The 27,500-nt window shown below is 34.2% G+C and overlaps 2 protein-coding genes, 4 long non-coding RNA genes and 1 other non-coding gene across 9 annotated transcripts in view; 3 read left to right on the top strand and 4 right to left on the bottom strand.

Annotated features, from left to right (window-relative positions):
• The window catches only part of LOC123698203, a 1,905-nt gene extending 1,367 nt beyond the window's left edge, over positions 1-538 (bottom strand). Inside the window, exon 1 of the ribosomal RNA XR_006752379.1 lies at positions 1-538. This exon is cut by the window's left edge and continues 1,367 nt beyond it. This is a non-coding gene — a ribosomal RNA (small subunit ribosomal RNA).
• A 3,488-nt stretch (positions 539-4,026) lies between these two features.
• Positions 4,027-6,725, top strand: LOC123695945. Its single transcript, XR_006752017.1, has 2 exons — positions 4,027-4,759; positions 4,905-6,725. It is a non-coding gene; the product is annotated as an uncharacterized LOC123695945 (long non-coding RNA).
• A 5,636-nt stretch (positions 6,726-12,361) lies between these two features.
• LOC123695880 lies at positions 12,362-13,858 on the bottom strand. Its single transcript, XR_006752003.1, has 2 exons — positions 12,953-13,858; positions 12,362-12,541 (listed from the first exon to the last, which is right to left on the bottom strand). It is a non-coding gene; the product is annotated as an uncharacterized LOC123695880 (long non-coding RNA).
• A 2,910-nt stretch (positions 13,859-16,768) lies between these two features.
• LOC123695496 (swi5-dependent recombination DNA repair protein 1 homolog) lies at positions 16,769-19,415 on the top strand. 3 transcript variants are annotated; one of them, XM_045641376.1, is made up of 5 exons: positions 16,933-16,962; positions 17,055-17,120; positions 17,228-17,360; positions 18,515-18,599; positions 18,849-19,415. In XM_045641376.1, the coding sequence occupies exons 2-5, from the start codon at positions 17,062-17,064 to the stop codon at positions 19,331-19,333; spliced, it is 762 nt and encodes a 253-aa protein (XP_045497332.1). In that variant the 5' UTR covers positions 16,933-16,962; positions 17,055-17,061; the 3' UTR covers positions 19,334-19,415. The 3 variants fall into 3 exon arrangements, with proteins under 3 accessions (XP_045497339.1, XP_045497325.1, XP_045497332.1); XM_045641383.1 differs by adding an exon at positions 17,752-17,935 and having other exon boundaries at positions 16,769-17,360; XM_045641369.1 differs by having other exon boundaries at positions 16,770-17,120.
• Positions 19,416-19,907: 492 nt separating this feature from the next.
• Positions 19,908-22,589, bottom strand: LOC123695406 (putative nuclease HARBI1). The gene is made up of 5 exons (XM_045641245.1): positions 21,949-22,589; positions 21,618-21,808; positions 21,056-21,188; positions 20,786-20,927; positions 19,908-20,690 (listed from the first exon to the last, which is right to left on the bottom strand). The coding sequence occupies exons 1-5, from the start codon at positions 22,171-22,173 to the stop codon at positions 20,302-20,304; spliced, it is 1,080 nt and encodes a 359-aa protein (XP_045497201.1). The 5' UTR covers positions 22,174-22,589; the 3' UTR covers positions 19,908-20,301.
• A 76-nt stretch (positions 22,590-22,665) lies between these two features.
• On the top strand, positions 22,666-24,193 carry LOC123695800. Its single transcript, XR_006751975.1, has 3 exons — positions 22,666-22,948; positions 23,410-23,592; positions 24,040-24,193. It is a non-coding gene; the product is annotated as an uncharacterized LOC123695800 (long non-coding RNA).
• A 3,275-nt stretch (positions 24,194-27,468) lies between these two features.
• LOC123695831 overlaps positions 27,469-27,500 on the bottom strand; it is a 903-nt gene continuing 871 nt past the window's right edge. Inside the window, exon 2 of the long non-coding RNA XR_006751989.1 lies at positions 27,469-27,500. This exon is cut by the window's right edge and continues 264 nt beyond it. This is a non-coding gene — a long non-coding RNA (uncharacterized LOC123695831).

Raw genomic sequence — 27,500 nt, 5'->3', positions numbered from 1 at the left:
CTCATTCCGATTACGAGGCCTCGTAAGAGTCCCGTATCGTTATTTTTCGTCACTACCTCCCCGTGCCGGGAGTGGGTAATTTGCGCGCCTGCTGCCTTCCTTGGATGTGGTAGCCGTTTCTCAGGCTCCCTCTCCGGAATCGAACCCTGATTCCCCGTTACCCGTGACAACCATGGTAGTCGCAGAAACTACCATCGAAAGTTGATAAGGCAGACATTTGAAAGATGCGTCGCCGGTACTGGACCATGCGATCGGCAAAAGTTATCCAGATTCATCAAAATTAACGACTTCAGACGCCAGGCCCTCCGTCGATTGGTTTTGATCTAATAAAAGCACTCATTCCATCACTGGTCAGAGTTCTGATTGCATGTATTAGCTCTAGAATTACCACAGTTATCCAAGTAACTGAGTAAGATCTAAGGAACCAAAACTGATATATTGAGCCATTCGCGGTATCGCCTTAATACGGCTTGCACTGAGACATGCATGGCTTAATCTTTGAGACAAGCATATAACTACTGGCAGGATCAACCAGGGAGCTAACTAAAGCTTCCGCTAGAGCCTCAAACGTGACACGACGATGCCGCCGCGACGTTCGCTTCTCTATATACATACATATGCGCGCGGCGTGTTTAAATAACATGATATGCAACGGCGGCGACCGTCACACGCACACTATTCACACACGCGCGCGCGCACACGTGGATAAATCTGAACACAGTCAGTTAAATCGTTGAAAGTATCATCTTAACGAGACACCCCTTAACAATTCCCATTCGCATCAAGCGAAGGAAAAATTTTAATATCGATCAACTTTTATGACGCAAACGATCAATCTACGCACGGAGAGTGGAAGGATCGAAAATTGCGACCACATATAAACATCTGATAAAAGCCCATTGGTACATCACAAACGTGTGCGATGTGAGCAATAAAAAATTTTATACTGCCGTTCAATAGTAGTCGTATATTTTTCACGGTCTGCGCTCCGAGAGTGTATCAAGATGCGTAATATTATTTATTACACTACACATATAAAATACAATCTACGAAACTGACAATCTATCAAACCGTCGGCAGACGCAATGTTACTACAGTTACTAATTTCTACTTCTTCTACTACTACTACTAACTACTACTACTACTACTACCACCACTAAAGATTAAAAACTGTATCGCGCCGTATGCACAAACGCTTTTACAATATCATCATCTTCGGGGGTCTTTTATTATTTCATAGAACTAACACACTACTCTACAACTCTGTCAGACTCACCACCAAACACCAACCCCACACCGACACGCGAACGGCGGCAACGAGGAGAGCGCAGAGCACACGGGCGACGCGGTACAACAGCGACGAAATAATGATACATACACATACGTACATACACATACGTACGTACAAATGTCTCGCTGCACACGCGCAACGCCCCCCCGTCTTCGCTAGCCTCGCGCACCGATTGTCTCGCATCCCGGCTACGATGTTTCTGCTTGTTTAATTTTTTCAGATACTATTCACGTATCACGCAGGGCATATGTACATACATACATACATAATACATACATACATACAAACATACGCCGCGCGCGACTAACGCCTCGTGTTTTCAAGGTCAAGTCAAAAAACTTTGCACGCGTGCAGTTACGGCGTGCAGTCGTCAAAAATAATTCATGATTATAAATTTCGTGGTCCATATTAAATAAATTATAAACAACAACAACAACAAACAACAACAACAACAACGACAAAAGAGGGCGACCTTACCTCCGGACTTGATGAAGTGTCCTGAAGGTGTACTTCGAAGACAAAACAAGCCCAAACTCGCCTCACCTAGCTCTACTCGTCTATTAGTTCCAGTAGCAGTCTTCGAAGTACACCTTCAGGTCACTCCATCAAGTCCCGAGGTAAGGTCTCATCATAACTAACAAAACGAGCCCAAACTCGGCACACCTAGCTCTACTCGTCTATTAGTTCCAGTAGCAGTCTTCGAAGTACACCTTCAGGACACTCCATCAAGTCCGGAGGTAAGGTCTCAACATAACTAACAAAATGAACCCAAACTCGATACACCTAGCTCTAATCGTTTATTAGTTCCAGTAGCAGTCTTCGAAGTACACCTGCAGGTCACTCCATCAAGTCCGGAGGTAAGGTCTCAACATAACTAACAAAATGAGCCCAAACTCGGCACACCTAGCTCTACTCGTCTATTAGTTCCAGTAGCAGTCTTCGAAGTACACCTTCAGGACACTCCATCAAGTCCGGAGGTAAGGTCTCAATATAACTAACAAAATGAGCCCAAACTCGGCACACCTAGCTCTAACCGTCTACTAGTTCCAGTAGAAGTCTTCGAAGTACACCTGCAGGTCACTCCATCAAGTCCGGTGGTAAGGTCTCAACATAACTAACAAAATGAACCCAAACTCGGCACACCTAGCTCTACTCGTCTAATAGTTCCAGTAGCAGTCTTCGAAGTACACCTGCAGGTCACTCCATTAAGTCCGGTGGTAAGGTCTCAACATAACTAACAAAACGAGCCCAAACTCGGCACACCTAGTCTCTACTCGTCTATTAGTTCCAGTAGCAGTCTTCGAAGTACACCTTCAGGACACTCCATCAAATCCGGAGGTAAGGTCTCAACATAACTAACAAAATGAGCCCAAACTCGACACACCTAGCTCTAATCGTTTATTAGTTCCAGTAGCAGTCTTCGAAGTACACCTTCAGGTCACTCCATCAAGTCTGGAGGTATGGTCTCAATGTAACTAACAAAACGAGCCCAAACTCGGCATACCTAGCTCTACTCGTCTATTAGTTCCAGTAGCCGTCTTCGAAGTACACCTGCAGGTCACTCCATCAAGTCTGGAGGTAAGGTCTCAACATAACTAACAAAATGAACCCAAACTCGGCACACCTAGCTCTACTCGTCTAATAGTTCCAGTAGCAGTCTTCGAAGTACACCTGCAGGTCACTCCATTAAGTCCGGTGGTAAGGTCTCAACATAACTAACAAAACGAGCCCAAACTCGGCACACCTAGCTCTAATCGTTTATTAGTTCCAGTAGCAGTCTTCGAAGTACACCTTCAGGTCACTCCATCAAGTCTGGAGGTATGGTCTCAATGTAACTAACAAAACGAGCCCAAACTCGGCATACCTAGCTCTACTCGTCTATTAGTTCCAGTAGCCGTCTTCGAAGTACACCTGCAGGTCACTCCATCAAGTCCGGTGGTAAGGACTCAACATAACTAACAAAATGAGCCCAAACTCGGCACACCTAGCTCTACTCGTCTATTAGTTCCAGTAGCAGTCTTCGAAGTACACCTTCAGGACACTCCATCAATTAGTCCGGAGGTAAGGTCTCAATATAACTAACAAAATGAGCCCAAACTCGGCACACCTAGCTCTAACCGTCTATTAGTTCCAGTAGAAGTCTTCGAAGTACACCTGCAGGTCACTCCATCAAGTCCGGTGGTAAGGTCTCAACATAACTAACAAAATGAACCCAAACTCGGCACACCTAGCTCTACTCGTCTAATAGTTCCAGTAGCAGTCTTCGAAGTACACCTGCAGGTCACTCCATTAAGTCCGGTGGTAAGGTCTCAACATAACTAACAAAACGAGCCCAAACTCGGCACACCTAGTCTCTACTCGTCTATTAGTTCCAGTAGCAGTCTTCGAAGTACACCTTCAGGACACTCCATCAAATCCGGAGGTAAGGTCTCAACATAACTAACAAAATGAGCCCAAACTCGACACACCTAGCTCTAATCGTTTATTAGTTCCAGTAGCAGTCTTCGAAGTACACCTTCAGGTCACTCCATCAAGTCTGGAGGTATGGTCTCAATGTAACTAACAAAACGAGCCCAAACTCGGCATACCTAGCTCTACTCGTCTATTAGTTCCAGTAGCCGTCTTCGAAGTACACCTGCAGGTCACTCCATCAAGTCTGGAGGTAAGGTCTCAACATAACTAACAAAATGAGCCCAAACTCGGCACACCTAGCTCTAATCGTTTATTAGTTCCAGTAGCAGTCTTCGAAGTACACCTTCAGGTCACTCCATCAAGTCAGAAACTAAATATGAAATTTATAATCCCATAAGTATAAAATCTATAAATAAAATGAATGCGTGAAGGATCAAGTTTATTAGGTCAAATATTTTGTATTCGTACAGTGATCTTTTCGTAAACGAGGAGCTGCTTACAAGCGTCACAGTGTCCACTCACAACGGCGGCCGAGCGCAGACTAAAATATTTCATTACAAATTTTTGTGCAATAAATCAAGATGAGCCAGTAAAATAACCCTTATTTCAATCCAATAAGTATCACGCGTTACAACTAAATATGTGAAAAAATAAGGTTTGATTTCTCAGCCTATTTGTAACATTTTGATAGTTTTCTTTGCTACCTTTTTGAGTTGGACATGTCTGCTTACTTAAAATATTTTTAAATCATTAAATTTATTTTATTAAATACATGAAAAATGTTCCTTTATTCAGCACGATATTGTCAATTTTGTGTGAAAGGGCAACGGAAAATATTTTTTATAATATTATAAACCAAAATTTTCGACTAAAAAATTGCTACCATTTAAAGATTAACCCTTAATTCACTACCTGAGTCCATTGGACTCACATCGAACTTTCAAACTATTATATTTTTTTCCCCTGGTGACTTATTTCCTCCACCGTCTCAGTACCTTCCTGCAGTGACGTGGGCACCGCGGTAGCGAGAGGACGTGCGCCTGCGCTGCGTAATAGGTAAGTTATTACGTCGAGTGAGTCCCATGGACTCATACTAGTGAATTAAGTAATATTTTATTTATTTGTTACGATTCTTAAATGTTGCTTATTTGTCGTATTAATGATATAAAAATATGTATTTTAATATTTGTTGTTGTTGTAGGTTTGTAAAATGGATCTAAAACAACATAAAGTTGTAAATATGAATGAAGACCAGGCAGATTCTGTTTTGGAATCATGGATCACACAAATTATGAATGATGAAGATGCGAGCCACTCTGAAACCGAAGACAAGCTATCTAGGACAGAAAGAAAGCATTGTTATCCATGTAATTACAAAAAGAGAACAAAGACTGCACATTCAGGCACTAGATGTCTGAAGCCTGTATGTTTGAGTTGCTCAAAAATGGCATGCCGTCGCTGCCTGCAATCGGTGGCAATACCCCATTGCACGTTTTATTTTTTTGTATAGAAGCGTACATTTTTGTTGTTTATTTTCGGTTTTGCATTCCTTTAGAAGTCTTATAAAATTAAAAAGAGCCATTAGTTAAAAATATTTGCCATTATTGTAGGGCTTTGAAAATAACTCTGTTTTCTAAGACTATTAGAATAAGTTTTTTTTTATTTTTAAGAGTATTTCAGAAGTTTATCCAGTTTTATTATTTTTTTGTAGTGCCTTAATAAACATTTAAAAATAATAATAAAAAAACTTAATAAAAAAAAGAGTTTTATTTGAAAAAAACACGCCAAGAAAATATATGAGTCCAGTGGACTCATGGAAGCTGTTTATGTTAGCAAATTTCACCTAGTGAATTGAGGGTTAAGGATTAATCTATCTATAGTAATTATTAGTTTAATTTGGTTTTGTATTATTTTGTCGCAAAATGTACCGAAAAACTGCTTATTTTTGTCAGATTCGTAAACGCGTCCTTAAGAACATCGTTTTGGTTAGGCTTCCATTATCAAGCAATTTTAAACTTCATTCAATTGACATACAGTTCAAATTATTTTGTACTTTTCAAAGACCTAAGGGAGAGTCTGTTCTGCCAACTTTTAGAAAAAATAAAAACATTTCTAATGTTGGCCCCTCCGATGTAATCATTTAATATTAGATTTAATATTTTAGTTTTAATTATTTATTATTATTTCTTATTTTTTTTTAAACCTTATTTTTGTATATTTTAATTTTAAGCTAATACATTAATAAATTATTTCTTTCTTTCTTCGATTTCTTGTCAATGGTTAAGACTTAAGCATAGACAACCTCTTGATGTTGATTTGTTGTTTGAAATTTGAATTCAAAATGGCGTTTTATTAATTGTTTTGGTGGAAGATAAACAAAATCTGTTCTTCGTATATCGTAGATTTTCTTACTTATTTACTCAGTTAATGTACAGTACATTGAATTTTTTAATTTGTTATATTTCTGCCAAAAGTGAAAGAAGAAGAAAAAGTGTTATGTGTAAACAATGTTAAAATCTTTGTGTAGATAATAATTGATAATAATTATTAATGTGATTTGTGACTAAGTATTTGCAATATATACCCAATGACTGTTCTATTAAAGGAAGATATAAAAAATAATAATTTTTACGAGAAAACTTCTCTATTACGTCATGTTCTGGCTGTAGAATCAATTGGAGAGGAGATAATATTATTATTGTTTTGTCCAAAGAAAACAACGACTTCTTACAATTCCAATATGGCGATCCGAACGGCAACGATATATTGGAAATTTAGAATGAGATTTTAAAATAGAAATCCCGCAAAATATTTCAAGGAAAAGTATAAAATGTGAATCTAGTTGTATTCACATAATATTTAAGCCGAATTAAGTCCTACATGCCTAAATAAAGATATTCAGTAAAATTCAAAATTCAAATGGAATTATCCATTTTTGCTGATAATAGTGAGTTTTAATATTATATAAAAATGTTATATATAGGTAATTATTATTATATTATAATAAACTTATTGATCTACATTGTTGGTGTTTTATTTTTAATTTCCTATAAATTTGAATAAGGATGAGAATTAGTAGTGATGTTACCCAGCATCGAAAATTTTATCGATATCGATATGAAGTTTTATCGATAATATGTACTCAAAGAGACATCACTAGCAACTTCAACTTTTAAATGTTGGCAGCAATGTGGATCATTTTTGACGTGAACTTTTCATAGGTTGGTATATAAGACTTAACCTAAGTAATACAATATGCATATGTGTGCGTGAGCTCGAAATCGAAGTACTGAGTGCCGTCTCTTCCTATACCTATTACTTGCTCTGTGAAGTGTGAAGTTAACCCGTCTAGCGTCATACGCACAGATGTTATGCGTCCCAAGTATGTCGAGGTAGTTTACGAAATCTAGCTTTTTTATGACTACCGAGTTTGAAAATTTTATTTACCCTATTGTTCTATAATTATATGCCATGTATGATATATTTTTGGAAAGAGGAAGAAACTAGTTATAGCATAAAAATGTAATCATGACGATATATTTTTTCTATAAAATTATAAAAAAATTGATTTTCTTTTGTTTTAATTTTAATTGCTTACATACCTACTAACACTTACATGATAATGGTGAGTCATCAAATGATCATATTCACGTTTTCATATCACTACACGATTGCCAAATACATTCACTTATATTTTCACACATTTAACACAACGTATTTCACTATGAATAATAACAAATATCCATTATTCACAAACAAGAAAAAAAGCGCCATTTTGCGTCTTCCGCACTGAAAAGTTGAGACACTTTTTCACTGAGTATTCTTCAAATATCCCTAAAACCAATATCATAAACGTATTCTACGTAAAATTTCCAGTAATATACGTCTCAATTATCACTCATCTAATTATTCCTCTCGGCATAATTCACAATCCAAATATTCGTTGAACAAGACGAACGTTACAAAGTACAAACAGGGGGGGCACACTCAAAACTGTCATGTAAACGCATAGACGACAGCGACGCGGGCGGTGAGTGGTATAACTAAAATTAAAAAAAAGCCGCCATCTTGTAATGATGTGCGACTGTCATTGTCAACCATAGAGGAAGGATGTATATGTTGTCAACCATAGTTTTCAACTTTCGGACGGACGTTGATGCGATTTCGAGGTTATCTCATTAATTGTTTTTGTTAAATATATCTGGTTATCTTTTAAGTTTTTGTTTTGGTTAAGTTTTGTTTTGTGATTTTGTTACTTGTTTTATTATTGTTAACTGGCCGTAGATAACCAAAAAGGATCCAACCCACAAAATGTTACTTTTGAGTTATTGAAGTTTGAAGTTTAACCTGTGTTTGTTCCAAGAAGCTTATATCCTCTAATACACTGGAGATTGCACTATGACCATTAACTTGAAACAAGAAACTATGACATTCAATGACGTCAGTCATGTTATTTGTCTCTTTCTGTCGAGTGACCACGCTGGTTTGTAAATTCAGGATTTTTCAAAATAGAAAAAACTAAAAATCATGGTCTATAAATAATAACGACATATATTTTTAACAGTATTTATATTATAATATTATGGTCATACTTTATAGGTAGGTACATACAATTTTAATTGGTATAGAATGATAGTTATAAATAACTTTTGGCTACAAAGCTTGGATATGAACCGATATATAGCATTAACATCCTTTGTAAATAGAGGAAAGTTGTGTTTTGCATCAGATGCTGTTTACCAAATTGTTAGCTACTCAGATCTTCTTTTTAAACGCGTTGCTTCGACGGGTCAATTTCAAGCCAGAATCATCAAAGAAAAACTGTTTATAGCAGCCTTGCACAAATTTCAGCTAACTTTACAAAGTTTATTTTTCAAAAGGTATTTTTTTCTGGGTCGTAATCCTCAGTAACCTTGATGGGCACATATATTTCTTTTTATTTTACTTTTTGGAAAGCTGAAATACGTAAAACAAAAAAATATGAGGTAAGTTAAAAAAGTATAAATTTCAATGTAAAAACGAACAATCTTATAACTACATGTGAGTGCAATACCGATGTCATGTGTTGTTTCATTACTAGTAACAATCTTTAAAATGGTGTTCTAAATTTTCATCATAATATTGTTATTACAATATATTCTCTTCGCTATCCATAAAAACTCGTCATCATGGTTACCTTACTTGTTAAATCTGTTTATTGAAAACTTGTTGAAAAATGATAAAGTATTAGGGAAATAACAAATTTAACATGACTGCTTACTAAAATGATGCTAAATTAGACAATTTTTGCCATTGAAATGATTCTAAACAGGTAAATGCAGGAGTATTGACGAATATTGTAAATAACGTAAATATACACTTGCCTGTGAAATTCTATGCCAGAATTTGGTGTCCAAACACTTCTGCAATTTTGCACAATACAATGCATTCTTTATATTCGGAAAATATTCATTAAATAAGCAACAATATTAACTTAAATATTCGAAGCGACGCAATTTTTTTGACACACATGCCATATTGACAAAGTGAGAGTTGCTACAATTTTATTATGGGGACTACCCATAATCAGGGAGTATCACTTTTTAATAATTGGTTCAGATACTTAGTTTATTTAGCATAAATAATAATTGTCTCATCCAACAATGCTTCTGAATGACGTTGTTGGCAATTTATCAACAAACTCATGTACAAAAACTAACCTTTTGCACAGAATATTACAGCATACATAGTAGCCTTGGGAAAACTTCGTATTAACAGTGGCAATACCAAGTTAGGTGTGAAAGTGATAAAAAACATGATCTGGGCAATATTTTCTTGTTACACGTCAATGTTCATACCGAAATCTCCAGTGTATTAGATATAAGCTTCTTGGTTTGTTCATATAAAGACTTGCTTGTGTTAATTGCTTCTTAAGGAAAAGTGTGTGTGTCAATGTATATTTTATTCTTACAAACAAATTTTATTGAATTTAGTATTATTTCTTGAAATATTCAGCTAAATGTGTGTTAGGATCCTTTTTGATAAAACCTATTTTCAATTATGATAAGTGAATTTTCATTTCGCAAAAACGATTCAAAGTAGCTAATTGCTACTAAGATCCTTATTTTTTTTTAATTTCGTAAATAAAACAACTAACTTTCAATTTTTTTTTCATTATTTATATAAAACATATTAATTCTATCCGATTTACTATTCTTCTTCGTGTGCAAAGTCCGGTTCATCGCCATATCTACATCGTCATGAAGTCTTGGATTGCCCCCTTGGATTAATTTATAGAAATCCAGGCAGTATTTAGATAAATAGTCAAAGATTGACTCCAAATCGTCTAATTGGGCTTTTCTTTAACATTTGGCCATAGTCATTGAAAATCATTATCAGATACCTCCGAAGATTTACCTTTCGAGCCCGCCCATACATACAACTTTTGCATCGACTAAACTGATCTGTCGAGCTGTATTCTCCTCTTGAATTCAACATGACTAAACTGTTTAGTCGATGGAGGTGCGCATACAATCGATTTCAGTCTTAATAATTTATATCCCCAACAAACCTTACAGTCTTCTATAGGCAATTCTTGAATGAAGGTAATAAAGATCACATGAGCGCGTGATCGATAGTTGTGCGAGTAATTTTTTTTTGTTACTTCGACATGTTCGTCAGCTTCGTAAATTTTTTCAGGTATTTTCGAAGTGCTTCTATTTTAGAAAAATCGGTATAAAAAAGGCAAAGATGTGTGACCCGATCAAGATACTTGGAGTGTGAACTTAATGCATGCCTAACGCCTCAAGCTTTAAATACATAATATTCAGTCTATCCAAATGTTCTGAATCGTTTTTGTTATTAAACCAGTACATACATTTCTACAAAATTCAGTTTAACAAAAGAGATCCATGCTTTCTGAATCTTTTTAGTGATTTATCTATTGCATCATAATATCATAAAAATTAAATATCTAAAAGGATCCACATGCTTTTGGATTTTTTTAAACATTTTAGTTTTGTGTTAGTTTCTTAGACTGAGCGTTTTACAATATGATCCAAGAAGAATGGATTGTTTTTACGAAACTAAAATATGGCTTCTCCATACATGTGGGTTGGTACCCAGTGTCAATTTAACGTCAAAATATTCATATTTTACTTGGATTGTTTTTGCTAATCGAAAATATAGACCTAGACGAGCAGTTTGGTATATTTAACTCATTTTCGGTCATGTTGTGGGTTGGATCCTTTTTGCTTATCTACGGCCAACTGTTGTGAACGTTGTGATCATGAGTTTTCAACGGAGGAGAAAACACGCTAGAAGCTTAGAACTTTTTAAAAACTTGAGAATCCTGCCTCTTGCATGTATTTATATCAAAGAAATTTGTATTTTCATAAAAAAACATCCTCAATATTTTAAAACTAATAAAGAAATTGGAAAATTAACAAGATATCCAAACAATTTGTTTTATTGTATGTATGTATGTTTAATGTTTTAATGTATGTTTTTACCGAGGCCTAAATTAACTTTGTACAAAAAAAATGTTCCTTATATAGGTATTCAGATATTTAATAAAATCCCAAAAGACTTGCAAGGGGTTCCTCTTCCAGGATTTAAAAATAAATTTAATAAATACTTATTAGAGAATTGTTTTTACAACCTAAATGAATTTCTGTATGATATGAAAAATGTCTAAATAATATAAAATAATGATATTGATATTAATTGATTGACTGTATGACTAATGATTTATGTATAACCTAATTTTAAATGACAATACTCCTGACTCGTATTTTTACTATAAATATCTAATCATTTTCATTCATTATGTCAATTAATAATAATTATTGTATGCTATGTAGTTATAGTAAAAACATGAATGTTCCTTAATTCTGATCTTAATATCTTTGTATGTACCATGTTTTTATGCAATAAATGATTTATTTATTTATTTATTTAGAACAAAAGCTTTAGTTATTTCAGTGACTGCACTGAAATAACTAAAACTTTTGGTTTTAGCAGATTTTAGAGGTTTTAGCAAGTGTATAGTACCTATATAAATCTCAATTTCAATTTAATAAACGTGAATACTGCTAAAGAAATTGTTTTTTATTCTCACCCCTGGTTGCCCTCATTACTTATTTATTATTTACTCAACTTACAAGGCAACTTATGGAGTGAGAGTATGTTTACAAAAATATTACTAACGCCACAAAAAGAGTGTTGTCACGAAAACGACGCTTTTCTTGGTGTTAGTAATATTTTTGTAAATATACTTTCGCTCCATATCTGGTGCTAAATGTCGATATGCATACTGCATAGCTATATATATATATTTTCCCCTTTTAAAGCATTAGTTATCCTACAAAGTTGCAGATGGCAGCACGTTCTATACATGCACTTATTACCACAGAGTAGCCACTCTATCTCAGTTATACATCCTTCCTCTATGAGTACAAACTATGGCCGATGACGCAACTCAATCAATGATTCACTTTTTTTTTTTTTTTTTTTGTTTTAGTCGTAGACTGAGAAACTAATAGACAAAGGTACTCTGTAACCGCGACTGAGACAAAGATAGTTTGTCAATGTATAAGTTGAATGTTGCCACAGTATCCGAGCTCCCGGATGTTTTGGAAAGGGTAAATATTTTTAGGAGCAATTAAATAAAACCAGTTATGAGATTTTTCTTTTGTCTTTATAATCAATTTAGTAGATACAAAAAATATAAGCAGATTGATTATTGATGACGAAACACATTTCTTACTTTTTCATTGGCTTGTTCATATTTTACAATATTTTGTGAGAATCCAATCTTTTCTACCACTTCGATCCATTAATTACGTAGGTCTGGATCATCTGGAAACAAATCGATAAACATATGTTAATAATAATTAAGGTAGTTCAGGTTCTCTAAAATTATAAGTGTAATTTTATGTCAATCACAATTATTACTATGAGAAATAATAAATTAAAATATGTTTTCGATGCCGAAGTCTTCCCGAAACACTGGGTTATTATGGGATTTCATATGCATTTACTTTCGAGTTTCGCCATATTGTCAAATCAATATTTTTTATTGATGATCGGGGTATTATTTTTCCCGACACTGGCAACACTTACTTGTTGATGTTTATAGGTTATTGAATGTAAAAATCGATATTACGCTAATATTTTCCTTGTTTTAACGCGAATTGTTGTTACTTTAGGCTAAAGTATAAATAATCATCACTGAGAAACTATAAATAAGGACAATAAAGTCGTACTTACGCGTGAAAAGACACACCGGCAATTTTCTTCTCACTATCGCTTATACATGCAATAACACGACAACGCACCATTCTATTTACTTCGATGTCTATATTAAGATAATTTCACCGTCTTTTCAATGTACTCGTATCGATTTTTTACTAAATAATATCCAAAATTCGAACACCAAGCACGATGAAGGCACGAACTGTCAAAGTTTGTTTCGCAACTCAAGTTGCGGATCTTGAAAAACAGGTTACACACTAAGGGACAAAAAATTGGGTATTTGTGTCTTTGTCTTATGCATTTGTTATGGTATTTTCGCTCTCTTTCTTGTGTAAGTGAGAAAGGTATCGTCATTGGGTCTATTAGTTACTCTGTCTACGGTTTTAGTCTGTATTTCCTGTCTCGGAGTCGTGTCGATTTGAATTATAAATGTTTAAGGCATAGAGAAATATTTTTTATACTGGAAACATTCACTTGTACGTCTCTACTGATGACCTTCAATATCACGGGCCGCGTTACGCACAGCGTTTGTCAGCGCAGGACGCTCTCAGTACAATTTGAGTTACGCTACAACCGCTGTGCGTAGGACGCTACACGGGTTAAGAGGCTGATTCAAGAATGTTCTGCCATATTTTTCATTCTGTCAAACACAACGACAGTGCAGAGATAATTATTCCAAGCCCTGACACCGATATTTTTGTATTAGGCCTTTATTTCTGGCATAAACTTGAAAATATACTCGCCATCTTTGAATGCTCCCCCCCACTCCCCCATGCAACTATTTCACTGTACGAACTATTGAATCGTAAACAATGGACTATTGTTAATTATTTAAAATAATAATTTAAAAAATATATTCATGAGTTTTCAATCTATAGTGGTTTAAAGTTAACTCAAAAATGGACCATTTTCGTAAATTTTCTAAAAAATCTTAGAGAAAGTGTAAGAAATGTTATAGTATGCTATATATTCGTGATCTACTCAATAACCTCTTTCATTTGATACCCCACGCGGCATGTTTTGGAAATGTTTATTTTTTTCTTTGTATGCCATATTTAATAACCGGGGTGCGGGGAAGGGGACCACAAAACTGGTTGGCAACATCTGTCTATAGGATGTCTGGGATCTATACAATATATATCAGAAGTCAGATTTAGGTCCGCTATTTATGCAAACGAACATCTCCTTGGAGCCTGCTCTATGAGCCAAAAAACTGTTATCGTTTGATAAAGCATTTACATTCTCTTGTTTATCGAATTTTTGATGGGTCCGAATTAGGATTATAATGATAACTGCGTTAAAAACAACCGACTTTAAACTTGCACTTGCAACATTTACAAATGCAGACAAAAATGCTCATAAAATAAAAACTTACTGGGCCTATCCGAATAAAATTTTTATGGGACCAATTCGACACCATCCCGCATCGAACAAAAAAAGAATCACGTAAATCGGTTCAGAAACCTCGGAGTAATCGGTGTACATACATAAAAAAAAAAAAAAAAAAAATTGGTTGTCTGTAAAGTCGGTTTACTGACGATAATTGAACGTGACAACGTCCGATTGTGCTTCTTTGTCGCTCGTTCCGCGCTCTCGTTTCCTCCTTTCGTCTCCTCCTTTTTTTTGAAGTCGGTTAAAAAAAAAGGAGTAGTTTTCCTATTACGGTGGTAGTTATTTCCAGGTAACTCTGTATTAGGTTATATCATCTCCTATTACGGCCCTATTCATAGAACATATTAAAATTACCAGCCCCCCTAGCCAAGTGGCATACGATTTATAGCGTTTCTCTTTCTACAAACGTTGACGCCTTATCGAATACGATAAACGACAGGTAGCCAAGTGGATTAGAACTTGGCGAACGCTTATTCTATTGGATCGTACGCTAACTAAGAGCAATTAACCTATAGAGTTCTTATATTAAGACAGAACAAAATACATATTTTCTAATCTACTTACTCTTAGTCAATAACAGCATAAGCCAGATTGAGATAGCGATAGAGTATCTGCACTGTCTTCAAACGTAGCGCGCCGGCAGTCAGTTTGTTTTCCAACCAGCTGGTGGGCTCAGTGCGTCAAGTGTTTTTAACGAAATATTTAGAAAATATAAAGTGTACAGTGTTTCTTTTTATTTGTCAGTGTGCTAAAATAACTATTGTATGTTTAGCAACCGGCTATCACTAGTCGAATGGGAGTTTTGGATAAAAACAATGTAAAAATATCTTTCCATCGGTAAGTGATTTTCAGCAAATTGATAAATATTTATGTTTTAAACCTATTTGAAGGTTTTATCAAGCGCTTTTTTGTAATTTTATGTTGTAACTGTAACATTTACCCACTTTATGGGGTTGTGGAATATAAAATAATGAAATAATTTTTAAAAAACGTCACAATAATATCACGTTTGGCATTTTGTTTACCACCGTAGTGTTGTAACACATCTAGCGTATATTATCGATTTATGACAAAAAATCTATTTCATATTAACGTTGATTTATTTATTTTGTTTCATAAATCAGCTTTATATGTAGTTGTTGTTGCAAATAATAGATGTAAATTTTTTACCGTAGGAAAATAAAACATACCACGTGGTTGTTTTATTTGCACTATGTGTTTTAGTTTTCGTTTGTTGTTTATTAATTTCTCTTTCAGATTATTAATAAATTCATTTTGTTTTAGATTTCCAGAGCTAAATAAAAAATGGGTATAAAACGTGAGACATGAGTTGATTGGACGCCGCCACAATTTGCAATATTGTGTTCACTGCATTTCGAGCCTACTTGTTATCAAGATGGATACTCTAGAAGAATTGTGCAATCTTACGCTTACGTTTTTTTTGTTCCTGTAGATAATAAATACATTTGATTAAAGAGAGTGAATTTTTATTTTGAAATTTTTTACACATAAGTTACCTTCTTTAAATGTGTAACTATGTGAAAATTAAACGGTTGATTAAATGACAGTTCTCATAGATGAGAAACTACTATTGAAATACATACTTAATATACATGCGTTTTCAAAGAAAAACCCGCATAGTTCCCATTCCTGTTGGATTTACGGGATCAAAAGTAATTTTTCCAAATTTCATTGTAATCGGTTTAGTAGTATTCGCGTGAAAGAGTAACAAACATCCATCCTCACAAACTTTCGATTTATTAGTAGGATGTTAGGAAAATGTTTTCATTAAGACTGTCCTTTTATTAACTTGTTAAAATGCTGCATGATTCCTTCATGCTGACTGTGCCTTTCTCCTCACTCCTTTAACTTTATCATCATTTCCTTCTTTATTTTAAATTACATTTCAAGTTTTAAAATTTCTTTTATAATGTACTAACTTTCCGCCCGCGTTTTTAAAGAAAATCCTGCACAGTTCCCGTTCACGTGGGATTTCCGGGATAAAACCTAACCTATGTGTGTATGTACAAAATTTCATTGTAATCGGTTCCGCAGTGAAAGAGTACATCCCTTCTCACATAATTTCGCATTTATTATATACGTAGGATTAAACAAATAATGTATTCAACTGAAATTAATTATAAGTTTTGTTTTTTTATTATTTATTATTTCACGAAACCGTAAATGCAAAATACATTCACGATTTTATCGATTGAAGCACATCCCATCACTATCACCTTCTATCTATCTAAATACGTACCTATAGTAAAAATGGTGCCATGACTATGTTGAAACGTAGCTTGTTGTCTATAGCTGTCTCATTCTTTCATACGACGTTTTCTTTAGATAGAGAGAAACAAATATATGTAAATTGTATACGCTCGATACAAGTACTCTATAGGTTAATTGCTCTTAGTACGCTAATGTCTATGGCTTCGAATTCTAACGTCAGTCAGCGTACGTCAAACTGTCAACTGTCATTCAGTTTGACATTAGTAATGTTGAAAAATATTCTTGAAATATTCAAATTAAACTGCCGAATTCCGAAAACGGAAAAAGTAAAAAGTCAAAAAATTTTTGAAGTGAACTAAAAAATACAGGTTGTGCTTTAAATTATAAAAATACAAATAGAGGTAAGTTAATTTTGCATTTGCAATGAGGCATAAAAAGATATAATGTCTTCAAGGTTTAAATTTAATTTATTTATGTGTACTTATTTTTCTAGTTTAGAAATGGAGAGACTGCGCGCCAGTCAGGAGCAATTTTCTGCTCTTATAGAATTCATGGAAAGGTACTATTAAAAAAATACAGTTTTGATTCCAAACTTGCTTCAATATTTTTATAATAAACAATGAAATCATTAATACCAAGTGCTTCATTGGTGTGTGTTACCCATAGGTATGGTGACCTCTCGCGACCACAGCGGGGACCTCAGGGTCGACTAAAAGCCGACCAAATGTGGGCAAGGCTCACATTATTACTTAATTCAGTTGGTGGTGGGGTTCACAAATCACAAGAGAAGTGGAAGAAAGTAAGTTTGAACTTGCATCTTGTTAACCTAGCTGTATATTTCAAACTCTCAATTGTTTTGCTATTAACTTGCATCTTGTTAACCTAAGTGTACATTGCAAACTCTCAATTGTTTTGCTATTCACTTGCATCTTGTTAACCTAAGTGTATATTGCAAACTCTCAATTGTTTTGCTATTTACTTGCATCTTGTTAACCTAAGTGTATATTGCAAACTCTCAATTGTTTTGCTATTAACTTGCATGTTGTTAACCTAAGTGTATATTGCAAACTCTCAATTGTTTTGCTATTTACTTGCATCTTGTTAACATAGCTGTATATTTTAATATATTCATTTATTTTGCTATTGCCCTTTTCATGCACCGCTTTAACTCACAACATGTAAACCTAAAGGTCTGGGCAGATTGGAAGACTAAAACAAAAAAAAAAGAAAATGTTGATTTCCAACCACACAAATGGTACTGGTGGTGGTCCAAGCAGCAGGCTGTCTCTAACAGTTTTGGAAGACCGAGTCTGTGCCATACTGGGAGAGACTGCTGTTCTTGGTCAAGCTGGCATACAAGAGCATGGCTTTAATGTTAGTACTATTATATTATAGCAACTTTACGTATCACACCAATTCCTCTGTAACTTGCATGGCCAATAATAGATATTTATTTTGAAAGAGATTACATATAAGCCTCTTTCAACTTGTGTAAAATGAATTGTATTAAATAAATAAAACAAATAAACAGCTTGAAAATCTATACTAATATAATAAAGCTGAAGAGTTTGTTTGTTTGATTGAACACGCTAATCTCGGGAAATACTGGTCCGATTTGAAAATTTCTTTCGATTTTAGATAGCCCACTTATCGAGGAAGGTTATAGGCTATATATATCATCTCGCTAAGACCAACAGGAGCAGAGCACTGCAGGTAAAACTACGGAGCACAGCTAGTGTTTGAAAATGTAATTCCATCACAATATAATTAATAGATATTTAATGTTGATGAGAACATTAAATATCTTTTAATTATATTTTATTCTTTATAAATCTATATCAATTATACAAAATACTTAGCTAACAATTCCTAATCGTAACATTTGTAAGTGTTAAGAGTATATGATAAAAGTTATAAATAACTAATATATTGATAAAAATAAATATTTTTCAGGCGCCACCAGTACCAAGGGAAGAACCCATTCCTGAAGATGTGGAAATTGAAATTCCTGTAGGCTTAGAGAATTTTAATTATAATAGTAAGTTTTATTAAACTCTATTTACTTATTAAATTAGCCTTCTTCTAGGAGCTGTTTTCAATCGTCATAATATAGTTTAATCGATAATAATTGAACATAATTCATTAAATGACTTGAATAAATTAGTCTTTGCTTGTATCCTAGAGAATATTATTCAACAGATGGAATGGATGAACATTTCTAATTTATAATATAAGTGGAAGTCAGAATTATATTTGCCTCCTTAACATTATTTTCATTACTCAACAGCAAGTGTTCCAACATTGCCAGCATCACCGCTACTGCTAGACCCACAGCCCTCACCACCACCACCACCAGTACGTCCGCCGCCCCCTCTACCGCGTTCTCCTCCGCGTCCCACTGGTCGACGGTCATCGGCGTCACCGCGATCTGCGACTGCCTCGCCGCGACATGGGATGCAGAGAGCTCGCAGGAATCGCGGCTTAACGCCATTTGACCGGGCCGCTACAGAATTTGTGGCGGTTGAACAACGACGCCTTGCACTGGAGGAGACGCGAGAGAAGCTTTCCCATGAGCGAGAAAGGGAAAGGGAAAAGCTTCTCCATGAACGTGAGAGGGAGCGTGAGGAACTTTTCCACCAAAGAGAAATGGAGCGACTGCGGCTGGAGTCGCTAAAGGTTGAGGCAAATCGCGAGCAAACTAGGGTGATGCAGCAAATAGCTGTTATCGGGCAAAGGTTGCTCGAGATATTGCCTCAAGGGCCCGCATCTTAATTTTTTTTTTCATAGAGTTTTAAGTGTATTATTTAGTGCCTTTCTTTTTATTTTTTTTAAGTGCTTGTTTTAGATTTTAATATTTTAATTTAATAGTTTAAGTACAGTATTTTCTGTCCTCAGTCTTTAGTTGTTTTACTTTTTACACGCTTTTTATTAGCTTCACCTGTATGTTTGAATGTTTGTTTGTAACCGACTTCTTTGGGCGCGATTTTGACCCACTTTAAACGGCCAGATTTCGTTCAAACTTTGTAGATTTATTGAGGACCGATGACAATACACTAATTTGATAAAATTATTCCATTTTTCAATTTGCAAAAAGCGTGTTTTTTAGTTTTTTTTAAACTATTATTATATATATCTTTAAATTTAATAGGATTTATATGTACTTAATTTATTTTAAGTGTTTGTTTTAGATTTTAATATTTTAATTTAATAGTTTAAGTACAGTATTTTCTGTCCTCTGTCTTTAGTTGTTTTACTTTTTAATCTTTAAATTTTATAGGATTTATATGTACTTAATTTGTTTTAAGTGTTTGTTTTAGTTTTAAGAATATTAAATAAAACATATATATACATAATAATAGTATATTTTATTACTTAATTAGTTAAGTAGTTTATACCACCATTAATTCAGTACACACTTTTTTAAATACTAACAAAAAATACAATAATAAAAATTACAAACTTAAAAATATAAAAAACAGGTTGAGGCTGCAACAATGATCAATTTTTTCACCTATGACCTGCACTAAAATATGAGCAGTTATCAGAAACTTTAAAAGGATTAATATATACTGTAACTAATGCAGTTTCATTATTTAAATCTGTGTAGGTAAACAAAATAATGTTTTAGGAGCGAAAAAATATTATACAAAACTACTTGGTCAGGCATACTAAATTAGGCTTAAAAGTAATACACATTAAAACTACACACAACACACTTTAAAAAATTCAAAAATAACCTACTAAACTAATCTATTAACTAAATTATTTAGCATTATTCTGCCACTCATCAGCTCATCTTGGTTGCTGGAAATGGGTCCAACCCCCACACTCGGTTCATCACCATCCTCTTGTTGCTCAGCCATATTATTAGGGGGAGGTAATTTAGCATCCAGTGCAATATTGTGCAGAACACAACATGCAATAGTTACCTCACTGGCAACACGAGGATGGTAATGGAGTGTACGATGCTTCAGCAAGCATCTCCAACGAGCCTTCAATACACCAAAACATCGTTCAATACAATTGCGTGCCTGTAAATGGCGTGTAGTGTACACCTCTGCTCGAGAACCTGGTTCGGCATTTAAAATTGGTGTCATCAGCCACGCTCTCTGTGGGTATCCAGAATCACCTTAAACAAATAATGTAGTTAAAGAGCTTTATAAATTATAACTCCAATATTTTTATGATAAATATGTAGAAGTAGGTAGGAATTAAATGATTTACCTAATAGCCACGTCAATTCACCATTTTCGTGAAGTCCACGCATGTATGGTTCCACTTCACTGGATGACCATATGAAGGAATCATGCGTGGCTCCACCATATTTTGCATTGACATTGATAATCTTTAAATTATCATCACATATCTGAAAAAAAAAATTTAAGTTATAAAAAATATTCTATTTGCAGTTGCTTTGTTATTTTGTTTTAATGAAACATGATTAAAAACAATGCTTACTAACTAATAATACATATGCAAAGAAAAATAGCTTACCATTTGCACATTTAAGGAATGGTATCCTTTTCTGTTAAAATAATTCTGTTCATCAATGTGGGGTTTTACAATTGGTATGTGAGTGCAATCTATGCATCCAATTACCCCTGGCAATTGAAATTTCCTTTGAAATCTGTAATTAGGTACATTCACATTTTATAATCAAAGACAATTACCTACATATATTAAACATATAATACAATTATTGTTAAAAAGACTTTCAAATGAATTTGTCATAATATTTTGTAAACCTTTAAAACATTTAGAATTGAACAGAAACAAACATTTTGTGGTATAATAGAATTGTTTGTGACTACAATAGCAGCAACCTTCTTCAATGCAAAGGATTATGTTATTTATTAAAATTGTACAAAACATTGAAAGTTTTTTTTTTTTTTTATGTCAGAGCAAGCAACTTAAGCATAAGAAATAAACACTTGCAACATAAGAAGTGTTGCAGGTGCTTTGCCGGCCTTTTATGGACAAATAAGCTCTTTTCTTGAAGGCCCCAATGTCGTAGTTGTACATTGAAAGTTATAAATAAATTAATAAAAACACTTACTCTTGTCGAATTCTTGTTCTTTCTTGGTGTGTTTGAGGGAAAACTATCCATTTTTTCACTATCCGAGGACTGTTGAGTGCCTCCACAACTTGCCTAATGCATCTACTTGTAGTGCGTTGTGGCAAATGTTGTGTGACACCCACAATTCTCTGATAGGATCCCGTTGCGAAGAAACTCAGAGCGCAAAGAACCTACGAATATAAGTAGAATTAGGATACGTAATATAGGTACCTAATAGATGTGCACAACACATGCCTTTCATTGGGCATTTAAAATATCGGACATCACTAATAATATTATAAACAATCGCAGTGAAGAAACTGTGGATTACCTTTACTTCCAAAGGAATTTCTTTAGTCCCCCGTATGTTTGTTTCGTTACGTAGGCTGCAGCAAAGCTCGCTAAAAGTTTTTTTATTTAACCTAAAACGCTCCTGAAACAATTGTTCCGGCATTTCATTGATTGTCTCTAAACTCCGTCTGGACGCATTTCTTTTTTGGCGCCTGAGCCAAAGTTCTTCATCGTGCGCAGCTTTTAAAAGTCTCAAAGCGTGCATTTTATGAAAACTAAAATTTTATAATCACTAAACACAACACGAAACTTCGACAGCTGATTATAAAATCGCCATTTTGTTTCGATTTCTACAAGATGTTATAGCGTACGCTAGTTATCGAACGCCCATTGGCGTAGTCTCCTGTCAAAAGTGCCACTTGGCTAAGCATTTGTATGGCGCCTGTCGTATGACTTAGGTAACGTTTCGTCACGTTTCGTCTAATAGAATAGAAAAACATTGCCACTAGCCACTTGGCTACCAATTTTCGTTTCGTTACGCTGGGTCACGTGACGTATCTCCAGCTTATGTCAATCTCATACATTCGTTTATCTATTCTATCAAACGCAATGACTAAGGAATCCTATGGACAGGGCATATTGTTCTATACAAACAACTGATTATACAAATATCATGCATTTCGATACCGAAATAATAAAACTAATACTGTCTCTTTCTAACTAATGAATATTCTGATATGTGAAAAAATATGACTATACGTCAGTCAGTGCTAATTCTATACCGCTTGACATTTGAAGTTAGCTCAAATACCTACTGTGGCCGGTCGCCATTTTATGTTCTCGTTAATACGATGTACATGCTCTGTCATTGCTCCGTAGTAAACATTGAAAAATATTGAATATTTTTGTGATTGTGACAAACATTTGTGTCTAAAACATATAGAGTGGTCAAGGACAAATAGTGGCATAATGCCAAAGCGCAGTATTGTGAGATGTGGCTCCGGAAAGAATGAAAACCAGAAAAGTTTGTCTTTGCACCGGTATGTATACGTTTTGACTGAAATATTAGTTATTTCTTTGCTGATTTAGTTATTTTCATGTATATTGAATTAAGGAGTATTCACAGACTATGTTCAGTGCAAAATTGTTACCAAATATAGCTTTATTTTGTATATTTTCGTTCTAGTAAAATAATGAATTTGGGTGCTAGTGATGGCTTATAATATCGACATCAGCAAAATGTTCGATGATGACGTGCGTCTCCCAAGGCTGTGTCATTAATCTTAAGAATAGTTGCTTTGGTGAATACACTTCCAAAATAACAAATTAATTTTGCCAAGAGCAGCAGAAGGAAAAATAAAACACTTAAATTTACCTAATATGAATTTTAACTTAAGTAAGATTAATCGCTTTTATAGTACCTACTTTAATTAAAAATGTATTTATAAATAAGTCAGGTCAGGACTAAAATTATAATAACCTAAATATTCATTTTTTGAAGGTTACCAAGAAGTGAAAATAGAAAAGGAGAATGGTTAGAAGCAATTGAAACTGAATATATCAAGCCAAATGTAAAGGATATATCATAGTACATTTCCCAGAAAGTGCTTTCAATAGAACAATGGATGTGATTAGTCTGCACGATGATGCTACACCAGTATGTCTGCCGCTGCATTCACACAGGGTGAGGTTTTTATCTGTAGACACGTGATGTCTTCCAATTTACTTTTGGTCTTTTTATTTAGATTTAGGGCTGTCATTTATAATCTAACGTTTCTCCTATTTTGAAGGAGGCCTGTGAACAAACTGAGATGGTTTTATATGATTTTTTGAGTACAAACTTGGGTGATATTTGGTTGTTGAAATGTTATTGACTGAGGGAAAGTGCAATTTACTTTAAATACATGGGGTGTTTTAAGTTATTTTTCTATTCTTTATAAATTTATATATATAAAGCATTTGAATGCCATAAAACCAAAAATATAAATTCAAATTCCGCTATTGTAAGCCCTAATGTTGATATTAATTTCAAACCATCAGCATTGCCCTTTTAATTAAAATGTATTGCATTTTAGTTTAAATGTAAAGTGAACAATGCTAGTTAATGTAAACTGTGACATTTCATTTCCAGGTACCAGTTGAGCCTCAAATCCCGAACTCAAAAATGAACAGAGTGAATCCGAGTGCATCCCAGGCTGCACAAAATAGTTTAGCTCTATAATTTTCTCTGTTATTATATATTATTGTTTTTTTGTCTATTATTTATAAATAAATAAATTACTGTATATTGTGTTGTTCATCGTAATAAAATACTATTATATACCTGTATTATTATATATGTTGTTTCATTATATTACATTCCTCAAAACTGAAATTACCAAATTGTAAGTCTACCGTAATCCTTATATCGAAGTCAAAATTGAACTGGATTTATCAAATTATACAGCTATCTTGTCCTGCGAGGTTGCTGGTGTTTTACAAGTAACCCTGTATAGGTGTTACCGTCACGAGCAGCCATCGCCATACTTAATTTTATTAATTGGCATTGTCATTTTTTCCATTTGTAATTTTACGTCTATGTTTTGTACAATAAAGTTAAAATAAATAAAAAAGAGTGTGTGTTTATGTACACGCGTTAGAAGTTACTTCTTTGGCGTATGGACAAAATACTAGAATATACAACTTGAACATAGTTATCAATTTTCATACCACCTAGAACTTATTTCATGCTGTTAATTTTAGGTGTCGGTGTGCGCGCGCATCGTAAAAATTCACTCTCACTTATATATATGTCACTTCCATGTGATTCCATATTCATTGATCAAACGTTACGCTAATAGAAAGCCACTTGGCTAGGGGGGCAGAGACGTTAGAGCGTTTTCACATTGTCCGGTCCGATATCGGATATCGGACGCCGATAGCCGATATCCGATATCGGAGGCTAAGTAAAATGTATGATTTACGCACCTGTCTTTCACATTGTCCGGTCCGATATCGGATATCGGAGCCAACACCGATATTCCCGTGAACTATCGGACGATAATGTTCAGTGTTACCAGCTCAATTTTCGAAAAGGTAGTATACCAACAGCAAAAAAAGCACTAGTTTGTGTATTTTCAGTCATTTCTAGGCGCTAAATGTAAAAAAAAAATCCTTTCATTTACTTTAAACCTTTTTATTAAGAAAACATTCATTTAAGTATTTAAAGGCATTAAAAATACGATTTATACGGGAGCTATTTTAATATCGTCCTATAATATACGGCAATTGGCTGAACTGAAGTAAACAAAAATATATTGTGTTCTTAAATTCAACCGTATCTTCGAAATATTAGTATCTTTTATCTTTATTTACTCATTCTGCCTCGCTCCTCCTCCTACTCGGACTACTGTTGTGCTGTAAGCTGTTTATTGTATTGTTGTCATTGAGTCACAGATTTAGTGCTTTGTTTTAGCGCCGATATCAAACCTGTATAATAAATAGCACATCTAAATAATATTAAGTAATTAATAATATCAAATCTTTTTTATATTTTACTTTTCCAGCTGTTTTTGAAGTCGGTTTCTTTATTGTAGTTATTTTTACTGTATGTACAACTACGATCTATCAGTTGATTTTTTTTAAATCAAACCCTTTTTATTGAAAAGAAAATTTACAATACGGCAATTTTGTTTAGTTTTCTCTAAAATTTCAGAATTAGAATGCGGCAACCCTTAGACTAAGGATTGGTCTCCGCGCGCGCGCTACGACTAGATACCGCTCCACCTAAAAACAATAGCTCCGTGAGTGCGGCAACTCAGTTCTGTAGTGTGTGTAAGGCAATTTGTAAGGACGCTAGTGTGTGTGAAGAATTGTACTGCCAGCTACATAAATTTTACCCCATAAATGGGAAATGGGCTATCTTGGAAAGAAGTTTGAAAAATATTTTCATTTCATTTTGGCCTTGCCGGGAATCGAACCCATGAACATGTGACTCAAATCCACTTGCGATGCCACTATACTATCACAAAGGTTTTTTAAAAGTAAAAAAGCAGTAATAAAAAAATAACATATGAGTCAGTTAAAACAAGGTTAAACAGAAATAAATTATTGTTATTATCATTTTTTTTATAATATGCGTTAGTACCTAATAGTATTGAAAAAAAAAAAACATTATGAATAAAATAAGTTCAAATTAAAAGTGTGTTTTTGGGATATGCAGTACGGCAACACTAAATGGCGTCGTATTTTCGTAAACAACATTTTCAAAGTACAGGTGAAATATCGAATAATACGATTATTCCTGATGTTACGTGATCCCAGTGTCTTTCTTATTATTTGTTGTATTTTTTTTAAACAGTTTTATGGCACAAACAGGCATTTTACTTCAGGTTTTGTCCAAAATCTTTAGAAACTATCGGTACACCCTCTCCACACAATGCTCGTGACACGACTGGCTCGGGTACGCCGATTTCGGCGTACTTTTAGTTGCCGCATTTTTCGAGTACGCCGGCGGTATCTAGTCGTAGCGTGCGCGGAGACCAATCCATAATCTAAGGCGGCGACCCTAAATTTTGTCAAGAACGCGCGGCGACTTTTGAGCTTGTTTACTATTTTGGTTGTCATGGCTATATTATTATTAGTCTGTGGTACTATGTACATTGCGGAATCTGTGACTGTGAATTAGTTTAGTTTAATTTATTTCTGTTTAAATATTTGCACCCCCAGATATTAGGTAGAATGTACATATTAGCACTATAAAATTGTAATAACAGCACCTACATTTGTAAATGTAATTTGAATTTGTATTTGCTAGTTTCGTCGCTTTAATACTGAGTTGAATTTTTTTTTTATTTTATTTGTATAAGAACATAACAGTCATACATGATTTAATATAAAAAAGTTCTAAAATTCACTACGACCACACAACATGTTCTAATAATAAAAAAAGAAAAACAGCATATTAAAAAAACAAGCCTCACAATGAAATTGAATATTGAAACTAGATTCTGACTCTGCAGAGGGTACAAATCCATACTCCGCAGTCAGCAGATTAAACCGGTTTGAAAAACATCAGTTTATTTATTACTATTTATTTCATTTAAAATAAAGTTTATTTTTTGTAACACAAATGCATCCACTGTTTATTTTAATTCCCAATATATCTACTTTTCCAGTTTCTGGCAACACTCATGTTATCGGGACGATATTATCGGATAATGTGAAAGGGCAAATTGTGTCCGATATCGGATATCGGCTATCGGCTATCGGCTTCCGATATCCGATATCGGATCGGATAATGTGAAAACGCTCTTACTCTAAAAATCGAAATCTGACATCTAGAATCGAATGCATTGATTACTTGTGAATAAAAATCATCATAAATTAATAAATTCGATTGACAAATATTTCAAATCCGTATCGATTAATTCACTTTAATCGATGTTTTTAAGCAGGTTACCTCTCTTTGAAGATAAAATTGATAGACGTCAAATGTTGCCTATTAAATTGGCTCGACTATAATATTTCACTTGCATAAGTAAGTAATGCATTTACCAAAAATCGTAAATGATCGAAAACATGATTTTATACATCATTTTTATTTTAATACAG

The sequence above is a fragment of the Colias croceus genome, chromosome 1 (assembly GCF_905220415.1).
Source record: "Colias croceus chromosome 1, ilColCroc2.1".
Classification (NCBI taxonomy): domain Eukaryota; kingdom Metazoa; phylum Arthropoda; class Insecta; order Lepidoptera; family Pieridae; genus Colias; species Colias croceus.
Note: the sequence above shows the minus strand (reverse complement) of the source record. Positions and strands in the feature narration are given on the sequence as shown.

Bases quoted from the DNA above. Each gene is read 5' to 3' on its own strand.
- LOC123695496 (XM_045641369.1), top strand. From the start codon at position 17,005: ATGTCTTCAAGGTTTAAATTTAATTTATTTATGTGTACTTATTTTTCT. The intron at 17,121-17,227 runs GTACTATTAAAA...TGTTACCCATAG, and splicing joins CTTATAGAATTCATGGAAAG to GTATGGTGACCTCTCGCGAC. The intron at 17,361-18,514 runs GTAAGTTTGAAC...AATATTTTTCAG, and splicing joins CACAAGAGAAGTGGAAGAAA to GCGCCACCAGTACCAAGGGA.
- LOC123695406 (XM_045641245.1), bottom strand. From the start codon at position 22,173: ATGCACGCTTTGAGACTTTTAAAAGCTGCGCACGATGAAGAACTTTGG. The intron at 20,928-21,055 runs GTAAGCTATTTT...TTTTTTTTTCAG, and splicing joins ATTCCTTAAATGTGCAAATG to ATATGTGATGATAATTTAAA. The intron at 20,691-20,785 runs GTAAATCATTTA...TATTTGTTTAAG, and splicing joins TGAATTGACGTGGCTATTAG to GTGATTCTGGATACCCACAG.